General features: G+C 41.5%; 1 protein-coding gene across 2 annotated transcripts in view; it reads left to right on the forward strand.

The window, feature by feature from the left end:
- The window catches only part of PWWP2A (PWWP domain containing 2A), a 28,482-nt gene extending 15,994 nt beyond the window's left edge, over window positions 1-12,488 (forward strand). Inside the window, exon 3 of one of the 2 annotated variants that reach the window (XM_065690482.1) lies at window positions 6,567-6,866. In XM_065690482.1, the coding sequence (XP_065546554.1) occupies window positions 6,567-6,640 (74 nt within the window). In that variant the 3' untranslated portion in view covers window positions 6,641-6,866. Of the gene's footprint in view, window positions 1-6,566; window positions 6,867-9,936 lie in introns of those variants that run through there. The other variant, XM_065690483.1, reaches the window with a different exon arrangement.
- Window positions 12,489-17,162: the final 4,674 nt, after the last annotated feature.

The following is a 17,162-nucleotide window of genomic DNA, read 5'->3' on the forward strand; positions in this document are numbered from 1 at the left end:
AAAAGCTTTGGAAAAAAAAAAAAAAATCCAGGATGTTAGAGTACTTTATCTGTATGCCGGATTTTGAGGACACCCTTTTAAAAAGTAAATTGTCCTTTTTCACGCATTCTTAAAGATAACTGCTTGCTGTAAAGTACTATTGGTATATTTCAGTCTTAATTTTGAGATGAAGCAATCATCTGTCCCTTTGGTTTCAAACCTGGCTCTGTAAAGGGCTTTCTGTAAAGTTTATCAAATTTCTCCCTTAATTAGATTTTGTCCCATATATTTGAATGAAGACTGTGGATAATGTCACTTACACAGTGGGGAAATGTTTTCAGTTTTCTCCCAGCTGTCAAAACCTAATCAGACCCACTCTCCACTGGTGCTGCAGCTTTTGCATGTCTTTTGCTCAGTGTTGGGGCATTTTCATGCAACTGACTTTACATTTATTATTTTTTTTCCTTCTAGTTTTGGTCCTTATCTGACCATGTGAATTACTGAATTACTGTCTCCTCTCCAACCCACTCCTGTTTCAGCCTTGCAATGCCTTGTGAAGAATCTCTCAGCGTTCATCCCAAAGCAGTTTTCATCCTGTTTTTTCCATAATTGCCCACGTAGGCAATCATGACATGTAAAAACTTAAGCTTAGACTGAAACTAGATTTTAAACAGATGTGAAAACAGGGGTAAGGATTTAATCATCAAACCCTTAAAATCTTTTTAATTTAAATTTCATATGTCCATGATACTGTCTGGTGTTTCCAAAGCATTCAGTTTCTTTTTACCTTTTCAAATTATTCTGTTGTGCCCACAGAACTATTGGAAGTCTAAAGTGTCAAGTACATGGCTGTTCAAGTTTACAGTCATCTCTGTTAGGTGCTAATTAAGCTTCCAAATACACCAGCTTTACTTTGGCATTCTAACAGTTACCCAAACCCCTCACTGGTCAATGCTTTTTGAATGTGATAAACACACAATAAATTTCAAAAGGTGGAAAAAGCAATTGGGAAAAAAAATAATCCTGTTCCACTTCTCTGTATTCTTTCCTGCAAACAGAAACTTAAATAAGCTGTACTTTGTTATTAGAGCAAGTCTGCTTTTTGAAGTCCAGAACCCATATAATGTGATTTAGATGTCTACACTAGTTCCTTGAGTTTCTGAAGCTCAAGAGAAGTAGTTCTGAGCCAAGTAGTGGTGAAATCAATATTTACATTGTTAACTTTTCTTTAAATGGACGTGGAAGCTTTGTACTCTTATCTCATATACAGTAAGAATAGGACTAAAGCATACATAGTCAGTTTGCTCAGGAGTTCACTGGTGAAATGCTAGAGTAACAGGTACGAAAGGGGTTTCTTAGATTGTTTTATCTTAGGTTTGTTTTGTAGTTGATCTGTCTTTAAGAAGTCTCTCGAGTTTTGCAGTGAATGTGTGTTATCACTTCAGACTTAGCAGGTCTCAAAACAGTTTTATTTTTTTACACCACCGTGTTTTATGTTAGGTTGAAAATATCCTACTCGTACTCAACTGTGATTTTCTTTTCATTCTGGAATAGCTAACACTAGCTATAACCCAGTTTAAAACCCAAGTTACTGTGGAAAAAATACTGGGCTTAATGTAAAATCTGATAACAATAGGTAACTTTGGTTATGGCACTATGGATGCTCCCTGGCAATTAGCTTTGTAGACTTAGACAAAGCTAAGTGCTACTTTAGCTGTAAACTGCAAAAAACTGCCATGCTTTTATGTGCCTATGTGCTCTCAACAATGCCTACACCTTGAGCGTGCGCTGCTGTTCTTGCATTGGATTCACATCTACCATGGCAGTGTTAGCCTGACAGTTTAAATGACTTGTCAAATAACTGGTGACAGAGCATGCCTGTGCGGTGCCAGGATAGTGCATCTGTGTAATTAAGCTGTGCAACTGTTGCGAGCAGCCTGTGTCTGGAGAAGACAAGCATCAGTAGAGTGACTTTTAGTTTTCCATCAGCTTAATATACAAAATTCCAAATGATGTCTTTTTAAGTTGAGGAGATTCCTCAGTGTAGTTGAAGATGCATGGTCTTTCAGTTCAGGGGGAAAACGTGATGGGCATTGATGAGTTTGTAACACAAGCCTACTTTTTCTTTGAAGATCTTTAGCTTCAGTTAAAATGGTTTGGGAGAGAGTAGTTATACCAAAACTTAAAGTTTTCTTTTAAAAGGAGCTTTGGAAGGTGTGATCACTTTATGAGTGAAGCTAGAAGCAAATGAGAAATGATTGTATGTGTCTGAATTGGAGTTCCACAGGAAATTGAACAAATATTTGTTATTTTTCTAGTCAGAGTTGCAATTTTATGTCAATGCTTAAATAAGATAATAGAGTTTCATTATATGGTGGTGGTGGGTTGGGTTTTTTTTGTTAGACAGTGCTATCTTTAGTTTGAAACCTACATATCCAACCTTAGCAGGAGAGGTGTGTTTAGTGAGGGTAATTTAGGTCATCTATACAAGGCTGAGAAGACTTTTTTTTTCAGCATGTTATAAAATACTTCTCTTTTTTTTATTGAGTAGCTTCTAAATGTGATTTAAGAAATAGCACAGGTGAGGAAGGGGTACGAGTTGCTTTCTACATTGCTGGCCTTAGGTTTGTTTCTAGTTAACTCTCAAGTCCTAAAACTCACTTCCATTTGTCTTTTATAAGCTCTTGCTAAAGTTGTCAGAGAAGAATAGGAACATGGTTTTCAAAAGATAGATCTTAGTAGCTAGTCCTTAGGAGCATTATCATCTGTCCTTATGCATGTTCTCCAAAGTACAGTGGAAAAAATAGAGCTGCCTTCTTGGCTGAAGAATTCTGGAAAGGAGGAGGCTGACAATCAGTGGAAGGTTATTTCAGTTCATCTCCTCTTTATAATTCTAATAAATGCCTGTAGGAATAAGCAAATTCATCTGATGCAGTGGAATTACTACAGTGACTTGTAGGTGAAGACTGTGAACTGGAAGTTGAGGGAGTTTATGTGTAAAGGACAGTAAAATGGCCATATTTTGTGTTGTAAGCCATTTGGTAGGAATGCAGGGGTAGTGTTTAAAAACAAACTTGAAAGTTTTACTAGCCACCTTAAAGCTGCTTCTGACATGACTGTAGGGATAAGAGATCATCCATGTTTAACATGAAGACGGGTAGTGGCTGTAGCATTGAAAAGTTCTGTAGTAGCTGTGAAACTACCTAAAGGTCTGTTAGATCCAAGCTTGTGAAATGTGAATGTAAGTATTCAGCTTCAAATTATTCTTAATATGTAATGGGAAGAAACTTGATACATGTCCTCAGTAGTTAAGACGACATGTTCCTATTCAACATTTATAATACCTCAGCTAGTGTTATTTGTAACAACTTTGTATTTTAAATAGTTCCCTCCTATGGTGTCGTCCTATTAGTGTATTTATAGAGCGTGGCCATTTAGATAGAAGAAGATCCCCTTGTAAGATGGCTTTTCTGTTCCCTCTCATCTTACTGGAGTTTCCATGCACCTCTTCTAATTTGAACTAATCTTTCTCTGACATCAGTGGTAAGAATGAGGCTTTACAAAACTTACTGAATGGCATTGTTTTTTTCCCCTTAGAAATATTTCTGATTATTGATTTTTAATTTTTATATCCCAATAGCAGCTTATACTTCCCTATGATTTACTCATACATTTCCGCCTTTTCCCCATAACACCTGGGATGTGTATACCAATTGTCTGATTTAGATTAAGTTATGAATTTTTATCTTAAACTGTGACACAACTGCCCTTCTGTGAATACCCGGCAAAATAGCAGTTCCCAGGCATGGCTATGGAGACAGTGATCTGGTGACTAGCTTGCTATCACGCTTTTTCCCTGAACGGTTTTGTTGTTTGCTACCAGATTTGGCAGCTGGGGATGACTCTCCCTGGGGCAGTGCTGGCAAGCTTAATGCCAGGTACCAGTTGGAGGGAACTCAAATCCGTGGGTCTGGTTTTTTTCCCCAAGAAAAAGCAATTAACATTCTTGGCATGAAGTAGGATAAGCCGCTTCATGGAAATGAATGTCATTGGTAAGACCAGGACTTTCCTACCTGAGAAGAGCTGAGCCACCTTGCATATCCAGTAGGGAGACAAATGGGAATAAGAGATGGTCTTGTGTGCCTGCATAACCTTCCCGCATAGTTTCTGTACACACAGGGCTGAAAACTGGTTTCCTGTGCTTGTGCCGGTGGAGGTGTGTAGTCCTTGGTCTTCTCTACCTACACACCTACCTGTGGTCCAAGGGGATGATGTCAACAACACAGGCTGCAGGTATACCTTGGTGCAGGGAACAAACTGTGATCTCCTGTTGCAAGTTTAAATTCGGGCTTTGCTCATTCAGTGAATGAAGAGAAATGTATCTGTGGGAATTACCTGGGCTACATGCTTGACAAATTATTTTCAGCATCAGGACCATGCATGTTTTAAACAACTGTAACGTAGTTTCTATGCCAGTGATTTTATTCTTCAGTCCAGAGAAGGAAGAAAGGACTATTGGAACTGAGAATATACCAGGTCTGTAACTGCCAGCGGGATAGGTGCACGGGCAAACGCTCTGTTTAGTTGTGACTAGGACAAGAAGGAATGTTTAAAATTACAAGATAGGGAGTTAAGATTGGGCAGTAGAATATTTACTCCAGTTCTTACAGTGGAACCCTGGGTCTTGTTTGGAGAGTTGCTTCGGTTTTGTAATTACAGTTTTTTAAAGACAATAGATGTGACTAACCTCTGTCAGGAGTGGGTTATGTTCATCCTGCGGTTGGGCATGCGATGGATTAGATGATCTGTCCTGACCCTATCACAGCTCTGTTTTCTGTAATTTTGTTATTAACAATTTTGATTTTGGAAAAATAGAATCTTTGTAGAAATAAAATGAGGGATTCAGCCTCCTGCGTCCTGTTCAGTCACGCAGGAATAATGCTTGGTATACTGGAAGTATGGCCTTTGAACCACACTCTTAGCTTCCACATGTGGTAAAGCTGCACTGCATCTCCTCCCTGAGGCCTCTTCTGTGGAAAATCATGTTTGGATGACATCATTTAGGTAACACGTTAACTTTGAATTAGTGTGGTGTGGGGTTGGTTTTTTTAATAGATCTAGGTCAGTTTTCATGTTTGCTTACTAATGGTTTTGATGTCGAATATGCAATAGAAATAAGAAATATTCATATACATGCTGGCCATATGCTGTGAATCTGTGATCTGGATGGCAAGCTGCGTGCTCCCTAGCTTTTTATCACCACTAAAAGATTCTGTAACAAAAACACAGCATAATTCTGATGACAGAATTGCCTTTGCCTGTTTTTAACAGGTGCATAAAGGGGAAGAGGGTGCTTGCTTTGTCACTAAAGAGTTAAATTTCAAAGCAAATATTTACTTAAATGCTAAATTTGCATCATTTTTTATTTAGTAGCATTTAGGATTTTTGTTTGGCTGTCGGAAGCGCTGGTGTTTAATTGTACTTCTGCAGTGATTCAGGATTTTAAAGCAATATTTGATTAGGTTTTGAGGGGAAAAAAAAGATATTTTCTGGAGATTTTTCAAGTGTTGGAAGGATTTAGGGACCTAATTCTTGATACTGTGTTACATGTTTCAGGGAATTAGGCATGTAAGCTAAAGAAAGTGTTACTGCCCTTGGTTTTCTTTGTAGATGGGGCCCTGTTGTTGAACACTGTCTTGGGCTGTAGAAGAATGCAGCAGTTCTGCTGGCTTTTAGTACTTCATGATCTGGAAGAGAAACCTATTTCAACAACCCCTAACTAGTACCCATAGCAGTAAAATAGCATGTGCTGTTTATTCTGTTACGTACTTTTGCATATAGGCAATGTATTAGTCCCCTAAAGAAGTTGCATATGTGTTACTGTAACTAAGAACTGCGTGTCTTCCCTTTCACAGTATGTGATGGGAGGTACTGCTGGTTTTATTTTCCTTGTCCTTCTAGGCTGCCTTTTCTTCTTCTTGATGGCTGCCTGTTGTCTTCCTGCTTTTCCTTTGAAAAGGAAAAAAAGCTTTTCAAAAACACTGCTGCTCTTTTGACAGCAGCAAATACACAGGATCATGAAAATGCTCATGTTAAAGTTGGAACCCGCATTACAGGGGTGACTCCCAGGAAAGTGGTTGTATAAAATGCAGTAGAGTGGGACAGATGTTGATGACATCAGTGGTGAAAGGCCATAAGTCAGTGCTCATCCTAACACACACACTGAGTTTTGTTACTGGTGGTAAGTTACGGTGAGTCCATAGTCTCTAGCAGTTGAATGAAACTGCTTCAAAGCAGGGCCCAGGCTGCTGTGAGTTTACTGTACATCATGGGAGAGCTGTACCCTCAGAAATAGGCTTTGGCATCCCTCACCTGCAAATCGTGGGTTACACAAGGGGAATGAACTCACTGTGTGACTGATAAAACAGACAACTTGCTGCGTTCACAGGGGCCGGGGAATTTTATGACATGGATATTGAGCTGACACAGGCAGCCTGCAGGGGTAGAAGTGCTGTCTGTGAGGACCCAGGGACACTACAGCCTTTGTTGTAACTTTACTCTGTACCTTTTGTTCTCTGGGTCACCAGTCCCGGCTCCACATGGTTCACACCAGGGAAATCCGCAGGGTAAGAAATGTTCCTCCACAATACAAGGAGAATAAGATATGTGACTGCATGTGTGGCTTTATTTTTCAGTCACTATATCTGAACCTAATCTTGTATACTTGCCTTAAACCTTTTCTATACAAAATACTGCTGTTGATCCAAATTAAACAACGTAAAACCAATTATATTTTAACTGGGCAGGCCAGAGATCCCCAAATCAGTTTTCATACCTTATAGCAATCTAGCCCGAGGTTATTGCTCACTGGTCTAGGCTAAATCTGTGCAGCAATCTGAGGCCAACTTCAATGTGGCAATGCAAAGTTTCCCACACAAACTCTTTCATATTCATTATTTTTGCCAAACATGCAGGCAAGAAGTGTACGTGTTAGAATAATGAGATTCTGCAATAGTTGGAAATGCTCTCTTTAAACAATTAAACATATATTTTTTAATCTACTTTTTACCCTGGGTTTTTGCCTTCAAATCATAACATCCATGAGAGCAACTGGTCCCTTTGCTCTTTCACCTTCTGTTGTCTCAGCTTTCTTCCATCCTATAATCACTTCAACAAAGATTATAATGCCACTGGCAAGAGGGCTTTGAATTTCAGTGTGAAGACTGTGTGAGGGACTAATTAGGAATAGCTGTTGTAGTACTTGTAATGAAGAATGAGAAGCAAAATACAAAGAAACTCCAACATACTCCACAACTGTGAGTCATCTGCTTCTCTTTTAAGCAAATTTACTTACTATAATAAAGGAATTCTTGGTAGCTCAGCCATAACAAATGCAGTGTGTATGCGCAGTTTTGTGTGAAGACACAAAGCCAAAAGAAGGCACAATCTCATCTTTATGGTTTTTACCTGGAGGGGAAAACTGGTGTTTCATCTGAGTCATGCCCTAAAAAAGGGAGGAATAGCTGGTGGGTTTTGCATTTTAGACAGCAAGGCAAATCTAAGACATGGAAGAAAGTGATGATGACCTGGATTTGCTGCAGTTGTATTGCTGCCGTGGCAAGTTCTGTGCCTTGCTGGCACAGTTATTTGTATTTCTCAGGATATGAAAAAACGGGTTTATCACAGGCTGCATTGCACAATGGATGTAAAATGCTATTCATATTGAATAGGTAGTGCCCTAAGATTGTCTTTATTTTTTTTTCACTAAAAAATGAGGAAGGATCATAGTCCTCATGAACTCTAATCCATTGCTTCAGTTTCCACTTACTCGGAGTAGCTACTTTGTTTTCATGGCATTAGTCTGGCTCTGAGCACAGAGTTAGTTCTCCAGTGGGCAGCACAGTGTTTGCATAGGTAGACACTTTGTTTTGCTGTCTGCTACTTTGTTTGCTAAATGCGTTGTAGTTAAATTTTGCCAGTAAAGCCTACTTCAAGCTCAAAAAAAGTTGATACCTCATTTTTCTGAGTGTTTTTAGCATCTTTTCATGGTATGCTGTTTTCTGGAAAGCAGAAATAGTACACCCAGAAAGAATTCAAGCAGGCAAGGAAGTTAACCATCCTCAGTTCTGTATTCCTGTTAACTGGGTTTTTACTGCCATAGGTCAGGATTGATATATATTTTATTGAAAAGATCCGCCCTAAGTTAATCTTTAGGCTTGCTTCTTGAAATTTGCATTACATGATCAGATTAAATAACTTGACAGGTATAATGTAAAAGTAAAGCAGAAATAAAATTAAAAACTATATATTTTTGTCTCCTAAACCAGCAATCCTCAAACATTTTTGCTATGCGGATTGCATCTTTGTAGGATGTACCTGTGGGCAGCTCATCTGCTGCTGGTGGTTGTAGGCACAAGCCTTCTGCCTTTGCTGATGTGTAAAAGTAACATGGGGAAAGAATTTAGCAACATTTTAGTCTTTTAAATGAAGTGTTAGTGCCTAAAACAAGGAAACCATGAGCAGGAAGATCTCTGAGAAGCCCAGTGTTGGTTGTTTTGCAGCCTGGAATACTGTGGTGTTTAGTTACCTGCACCAACAGTAAGTACTACTGAATACAGTGGGACTTCGTCTACATCCTTCTCTTTGTAGAGCCTCTGCAGGTTTATCTCATGCATCTTGGAGTGGACCATAGCTAAAATAGGTTTAATTATTTATCAGTTCTGATATATACCCAAATGAAGACCCATTGGGTGTTGGAATGAGTGCATGCTAGTGTACTGTCAGCCGATAGCAGCTCAGTGCATCTTTGCCTGGATCTTTTAAATTTCATAATTAGCCGTCATTGCTCTGTTCCAACTTTTCCAAAATTTCATTCCTATTTTAATTATACTGCTTTGCATTGGATATAAAATGGGTTTCTGTGGTTTATGTTTTCCTTTTGTGGCACAGAGAGAGGCTGAGCAATTGAGAAACTCCATAGTTACCCCTTTGTCTTGTGGTAGGAGCCTTTCCACAAAATCCTCTCTCCTACTTGTCCTTTTTTGTAGTTATTTTGGATATTACTCAGAATAATGGTCTGTTTAGAAAGAACTTCAGGATTTTCCTGACAATATTACAAGTCTTTTTTAAAATTCAGTTGTGTTCCTCAGAATGCTGTTGTCACTGCAGGAAAATGTGTACATACCTTTCAAATAATCCTAGCAGCCAAAAGCTCAACAGGATGGTAAAAGGAATCAGCCAGGCTGGCCTGGTCCTGTTGGAACCTATTTTGTTCTCCTGTGTGGTTTGAATAAAAGGGCTGGAGCAGATGATCTCCAGAGATCTCCTCCAATGTGGGTTATTCCGGAGCAATGTTTTCTCCAGCCTGCATAAGAGGCAGGTTAGTGCAGGCTGTGCTGATTCTGTGCTACCCCAAATGGGTACTGACTGGTGGTGGTCTCATGCAGCAGTTATTACTTGGACTGCTTCTGTCTGCTTTATCATCATTTTATTGCACTTCTGTGGAGGAAATGGGAAAACATAAGCAATAATGCTGAAAAACCACAGTAAGCAGGTTTATACTTCAGTGCTCTCATGCACACTTTGGTCTTGCATTTGGAATGCCATTACAGTGTCAGATTTAGCTTTGTATTGCGAATTATGCAGCATTGTGTAGACTTTGTATATTAATCCCCTCCTTCGTCAGCAATCTTTAAACATCTTTAAAAATTCTCTCTGGATGCTGAAACGGGGTGAGATAGAACATGGATCGGTATGGGAGCTCCTCCTACAACTCCAGTCGACTGAGGAGATTGTTCACTTGTGCGTGTCTTGTGATAATGTAAAGATTTTCACTGTCTTCTGCAAGCAATGCACAAAGCAGGTGAACTGGTAACTTTTCTGGGCGCTTTGCTTACCTACTTTTGCAATATGTACTGGAAGGCATTTAACCATTTTCCCTTTCTCTCCCCTTTTCAGCTCAGAGACACTAGTCAACTGCTGTTTTTATGGAACCTCACTACACTGCCACGAAGAGCACCAGCTCATCAGGACTGAAAGAAATCTGAGACTGAATTGTCCTATTTTTCCTCTGAAATCTTCACCAAGTAGTAAACGTTTTTTGAAGGGGAAAGGGGGTGAATCTGTTAAAAGCCCCTTGCACCCTGCTAGGGTACCTGTACCTAATGTACATTTTCTTTAAAATTTAAAAAGATGTTAGGAAATATTTTATAAAACTTTTTTGCAATAAATGACGCATGAAATGATGAAAGACTCTGACACTTACATGCAAGGAACCACTTGAATTATTAGTATGAAGAATCACTGCAAATAACTGGGGTTTTTTGTAATGTGACAGTCACGTTTGTATGTTTTGATAGGTGCCAGTGATGGAGCCAATTGCCTGGGAAGTTGACTGTAACTTTTGAGCTTTTCTTTTAATTCTTAACTTTAGCATTGCAATTTTCCATTCTATGAGGCTTAGTTAGTATTTAGTGCAGGTGTTAGCAGAGCTGTGATCTGTGATCAAAAGCATGTCCAAAACCAATTGTATTGTAAAATATGAACAGTCCTGCTATATGAGACCAATATTTCCCATAGAGGTGATGGAAGGGACAGTGACCACAAACTCCATGTATCTCTGTATTATGGGAAAGCTCCTTCTGTGTGAATATGGTTGCATTTTATTTATGCTATTGTAACACTTAGGGAATTGAGGATTGTGGAATAACGTTAAGAAGGGCTACAACGCAGAGAGCAGCATTTTGCTTATAATACCATAACAAGATGGGAATCATGAATGGAGAGTGATCAAATGGAATGGCATTTCTATCTCGAATCATGGGTTATTGTTTTTCTTTTGACATAAATATTTTTCAGATAGGTAACTAGTAGAGCAAAGGGTTTATTAGTGTTGCTGGTGGTTGTTGAGCTGAGTTGCATTGACTCCTTTGAATAGCTGTAAATCAAAAACAAAGGAACCCAGTGGGTTTTATCCATTTTATTCCCCTCCCCCAGAGGTGTTTGGTAAGACTTATTTCAGTGGAGCTTGTGAATGCTGGACACACTGCTGAAATATTGAATTATTAAATAGTAATTTATTTGTCACTACTTATTTGACATTGTGTGCACACTTTCTCAGCAGTATCATTTCTTACAAAGTTCTTAGCAGGGGTTTTATGATACAACCTGGGGAAACAACTATTTGTTTTGAAGAAATGGAAATGTGCACATAATCTACGAAAAGTCAAATTTCTGGTTCTATACAAGTGAAAAGACTTGTAGTAAACTCTTCCTCTTTACTAATACCCTGATTCGATTGGAGAAAATAGTGTCTTTGTCTAGCTCACTGAAAAACAGAGACACCTTTCTGAGAGGTGTCTGTATGAGCACAAAGACAGTTTCATAGCCTTCACTATGGAACCTAAATTAATCCCATAGAATTTGGGGTTCAGACAACTCTATCATTTGGTTTTGATATTGGCAACAGGTTTATACTTGTTAAACAATCAGAGAGCAGGGAAGTGAGAGGCTGCAACAGGCATCTAAATCCATGGTAGGGGAATCAATTCATGCTTCGTCCTGGTTCAGTTTCTGTTTTTCAGAGGCAAATTCTTTATTTCTAAAGCCAGCAATTGAATACTTAAGCCTGCTTCTTACAAACGAGCTGTACAAAGCTGTGCGGTAGGCTCAAATTGTACCATTTTTCATAATCAACCACAAAGATTTTTTTTTCTGAATCTGAGATTAATGTTTGTTCTACAAGGAAAGGGGAGGCAATTTGATGCCATGTATGTGCCAGCCTTTCACCTCCAGAGACCAAACCCTGATTGTACTGACAATGAATAAAGGTCTTAGCCTAATAAATGGCATTTTTACCCCCCACCAAAAAACCCCCAACCAACCAAACAAAAAAGAAGCCACCAAACAACATGGCACAAAACAGTTTCTGCTCAGGAAAAAGGCCCAGGACTGTAATAGCAGGGTTATTGCACATTGGATTGAAAACTGATTGATGTTGTAAGTAGAAGCCAGTAGTGCCTGCCTGTGTGACATCTGACTCTTAACCAGTGCTCTCGTTTCCTCACCTTGTGAGCACTTGTGCACAGCAGCTGAAATATAAAGAATACATTTAAGAGAGATGCAGGTCTCTGCATTGGAGAATATGGGTATATAAGCAAATAGCCTAAAAATAGACAAGGTAGCTAACTGTATTTGCGTTTGTTTTCACAGGAAGCATTGCAGCCATTTTGTTTGAAAACAGATTTTCATTTTGAAATGAAATTGTCAGGGATATTCTAATGATAGAGAATTACAGTAATGTATTGCTTTTCACTTTTTTGCTTTAGTTGCTTAATATTTAAGCTTTGCTCCGTGCTACCTTCTTGTCTGTATATTGAATGGTCACTATGCCTCTTTCATTTTGTAGACTTGAATGAGGAAAATATGATTCACCCTTTAAGGTTTGCTGAGAAGTAAATGATAAAGAATGTTGTGTAACATTTATTCAAATAAAGCCTTGATTTTTTTCAGTGCTCTTTTAAAGGGAAATGATGTTGAATAATGTTTTGACGTTGTAACTTTCTTGATTTACTGGTTCTTGACCCAAAAGTCTTGGATTTATGCTATTTTTATTTATTTTTCTTTTCCTGAATGAAACAACGATTGAACTGAGGTTACTGGTCCACTGCTGGAAGTCTGTCATGTGGACAAGTCTCTATCCGACCTTACCTTTCACCACAGTGGATAAAAGATACCAACTCATGCTCAATCAGCCAGATGCTTCCCAACAAGCAATAGGAAAAAACTTCTCTTTTTCTTGTGTAAATCAGCAAGAAAAGGTTTTGTGTACATTGTAGAGACAAAGAAGCGCTGATGGCTCTGTTCTGTGGCTGCCACTGAGGTGCATGCACTAAGTCCCAGTTAAAGGAGGAAGGTGGATGTCCTGGGAAGAGCTTGCTGCCCCTTGCAGACGTGATTCCAGCGCAGTTGGTGAGTGTGAGATCAGGGCCTCCCAGCCCTGCTGGGCTGAGCTGATCTCACTGCGACCAGACAAGCATAGGAAAGGTACTGGGCCTTTCAACACCTGCACACTGCCTGCTCATCTGTTCTTTGGCTGGCTTTTCCTGCAGCATGAACAGTGTCAGACAAGTCTGTCCATTGCAGGTAAGTGTAACTGTGTATTTCTTCATTTAGGGAAGAAATGCCTCACACTGAGTTGCGTTCCCTTGCCATGGTGCCTTCTCTGGCACTGCAGTCACAGGAGGGCCATGTCAGCAAGTATTTCTTCAAATGGCAGAAGGTGTAGAGCGGCACTCTGCCATTAAATAGAAGGTAGCATTTATTAGTTTTTATTTTGCCATTTGCATTTTTATTACTGTAAAGAAAAGATATTCTCATTTCAGTTCAGTTCCTGGGCTACACAAAAGAGAATCTGCTCAGGTAAACTTGGTTTCTAGGAAGTTCTTATTTCAAGGAAGCATTACTTCTTTTATGGTGCAGGAGCTCGTGGGTGATGCAGAGGTACTGACCCTTTTGTAAGTAAGGTGTGTTGTTGCAGTGACTGTTGTTGACAGTCAGAAGTCTTTCCCCAGAGTTGATCCTGGAGTGAAGCCATTGTGTGTTTGTACACTGTCTATAGCGACCATTGTCTCTACCCTGGGCCTCATGATGCTTTTGAAACCAGTTGGTGCCTCCTATAACTGTGAGTGAACGTCCACATCTGTCTGTTGCTTGGAGCAGAGCTCCAGCATATGTGTTTTTCTTTTCCTTCACAGGCTTGTTTCTTACTCTGTCCAGATGAAGGGAACTCCCATCCTCTTTCTCTCATTATTCATTCATCCTTGCGGCAGTTCCTCTTGAATTGGTTATCCTCATTAGGCTGTGGTGGAGAAGGGAAATCCTGCTGAAATGTAATTGCTCACTAATGGCTTTTCCTTTGTGACATTGTGTTGGTAGCGTCTCGCTGTGGGAGTCTGCTGGATTTGCTGCGTGACTGTGAAGCCCACAAGAGAGGTTAGCCAGGCACTTTTCGGAGTTCTGCAATTACGCCATTGATTAAGCTTCACTCCAGTGGTTCGGTGACAAAAGTATAAAAGTAACCCAACCTTTGGCTATGAAGCCAGTCCTGCACAATGGCACTCAGCAATAGTGTTTGCTGCTGCCCTGAAGCATCAAAAGGGTGATACTTAATGAGGGCAAAAGTGCACGGAGCAGCTGCTCAGTGCGGCTTCTGGCGCAGGAGGGTTTTGTGGTAGCTTGCCAGTGCCAGCTACAGCGTGCGGGATGAGTGCAGAGAAATGAGTGAGAGCAACGGGCAGATTTATTAAGGAGATTGGAGGCTAGATCAGTAACATGACTGATGCTGTAAACTCAGTCGCTGTCACATACTCATTATTTTTAAGCATTACATGGGATGCTTCACCTGCCTGAAGCCTCAACTGTGGTTAAGGAGATCACACAGGGGGTGCTCCCCCAGTACCTTTGTGCTCCCTGGGCTAATCTCCCTGACTGACGGTATCCTCCAGGGCTGCTGAGAGTGTTAAGGGACTGCTGAGGTCTGCATGGTGAGGTCCTTCCTGTGCTTTTGCGGTTCCTGGGAAGTTGGGAATGGCACCAGGCTGTGGTTGTGTATTGTAAGGAGCCCTGTAGTGCAGCAGAGAACCTGAGCAGCTCACCCCTTGCTCAGCCAAAGGTAAACCAATGCTTAGACTGCCAAACGCAGCCCGGTGCAGCAGCACCAGCAGACCTGGCAGCCGCTGCTGCGGCAGGAATAGACCCATGTGCATGTATGGCCTTGGTGTTAACTGCTGCTCACTGCCGTCAGGCTTTGCCTCTTGCTCCCTTGTCCTTGCTCAAGTCATGGTGGGTGGATTCGTCATCTTCCCTCTTGGTGCTGGGAGGACAAGCGGAGGCAGGGCTTTCTGAAGGCCACACGCAGTGGGTGCTGGAAGGCGGCAGTAGGAAAAGGCTCATGTTGTTTGCTGGTTCATACAGTGCTGGCAGCTGGGTTTAATTCACATTCCATAGCCTGCTTTTAGGGTTCTGATCCTGCTTTTCCCTCGAGTGTTTCTGTCGTCTTTGTTTTTCCTCCCTTGCTGGATTTGGAGCACAAGCGGTGGGTGCTCCATGCTGGGCCGGCTGGACTCCCCTGCAGATGTGTTTGGGGTAAATATTCAAAGCCCAGGAGGGGTAGCTCTGATTCTGATACCCAGCTAAGAGCTCTGCATGGTAAGAGCTTAGGGACTGGAACTTCCAAATGGGGTTGTCTTGGTCATTAAATATTAAACAGGCTGCTGGAGGGCTCATTCAGATGTTGAAGCGCTCTGAGCCATCAGAGGAAGGGGTTGGAGGCACCATAGTGTAAAAGGGTGAATATTGAACCATGCTAAAGATAAGATCCCAGAAATACTACACTGTTCAGATGGATATGGCCAAGTCTTTTGTGATTCACTCAGTGTGCTCTGTTTAACTTTACAAAGACACTGGAATGAGCTGTGAGGGCAGGGGCTGGGGTAGCTCTACTTCCTACACCTTTTCATTGATACTGCAGAATCATACCAGAGGTCGTTCATTGGTCACGTCTTGGCTTAGTAAACTTACTGCTGGCTGCAAGGACCATGGCCTCAGCTGTATTTGAGCTTGGAGCAGGAACAAGAAAGTACATTTGTGCACAGGGAGAGCCGCTGCGTCAAGGGCAGCTCAGGGCCATAGCTGTAGGCAGTAAATCCATCAGCTTCCAGCCTCCTCCTTTCCCAAAGTTTCCAAATACTGCAATTCTTCCTTCCTGAGGTAGAAAGTGCCCCACAGTGGAGCACCACAGCCAAGTGAGCTAATGGAAACGTGGCCGTTCTCCCTGAGATAAGGAAAGATGCACTTGTGAGAAGCTGTGCTCAAATGCAATTAGGCAGCAGAGCCCATACTCTGCTGCCTCTCCAGGGACCCATTTTATCACTTGGCGCTTGCCAGCACCACTCCAGGAATACATTTAGGAAGCTATTCCAGCAGCTACCTCCTAGAGTAGATAATGCCATTTCCCCTCTTCCTGACATCCCGCTTCATGGATGTCTCAGTCTGCAGGGAGGGTGATGCCCCGGAGCACCTCCCACACAGCCCTGTATGGGGCTGTACCGGGGTCAGGCTGCATTTCACATGCCAGGAAACAGAACAGAACAACCTGCCCAGCCATGTGTATCTATCTGCCCCAGCTGAATGGGCATGACCAAAGCCTGGGCGCTCCTGGTCTCATTTGTTGTGGCTGGTGAAGGGTTGGGTTCTTTGTCAGCAGCTGTGGGGGACCCACACTTGTGCACCCGTCTCTCCTGGGTAACACACTCCCATCATGCGCGAAAAGGAAGAGGTAACAGAAGTGATGCTATCTGAAATGTGGTGTTGTAAATAAGGACCCATCCAGGCACTGCAGGGAGCTTAGGGATGCGGTGCAGGCACTGCTTGGAGCCAGGACCAGAGTACTGATCTCAGTTGTTAGGAAAGGCTAACCTATTGCTGCTGCTTCTGCTTAAGGAATCCTGGCTTTGTAAATCGTCTTCCCAAGATGGGAAGTGGGCAGGTCTGGGGATTCCAGGCTGGAATCGTGGCTGCAGAGGTTTCCAACTGGGGCATTAGAGAGAACACAGAATCAGAAAAATGTGGTTTATTTGAGTTTTCAGTTGGTTTAGGACCTTCAATGTATAAAGGGCTTTGCTTTTTCAGGGTAGGCTGTAATGACTCTGGCTTAATGCCACAGCAGCCGAGAGCCTGACAATTTACTGTGCCTCAGCAGACAAACGGGCTGACCAGAGCCTCTGCTGATGAAAGATACTCCCCAGCAATTACATCCTGTCGAGCAGGAGGCTGCACAGATTTGAAAGAAATGAAGTTGCTGAACAAGGAAATGCTGGGATCCTTCCAGGCAGGAAAGCTTGTGAATGAGCAACGCATTAATGCTGCACATTAAATGTGCCCCTACACATCTTTACCTACTGCTGAAAAGAGGTGGCACTTTGATATAATTGGTTCTTGGCTGCAGGAGCCAGCGACAGAGCTTGGCTGTTGCAGTAATCCCTTGGGAATAGCACAGCTAATTAAAGCCCTGGAACTGGTGGCCAGCAGTTCCTTTCTCTCTGGCTATGTCGGTGCTAATCAGAGGTGTAGGTAGATCTTAAGGAAGTTTTCTGCTAATCAAGGAAGGAAGGATTCGGCTTCAA

This window comes from Lathamus discolor, chromosome 10 (assembly GCF_037157495.1).
Source record: "Lathamus discolor isolate bLatDis1 chromosome 10, bLatDis1.hap1, whole genome shotgun sequence".
Taxonomy (NCBI): domain Eukaryota; kingdom Metazoa; phylum Chordata; class Aves; order Psittaciformes; family Psittacidae; genus Lathamus; species Lathamus discolor.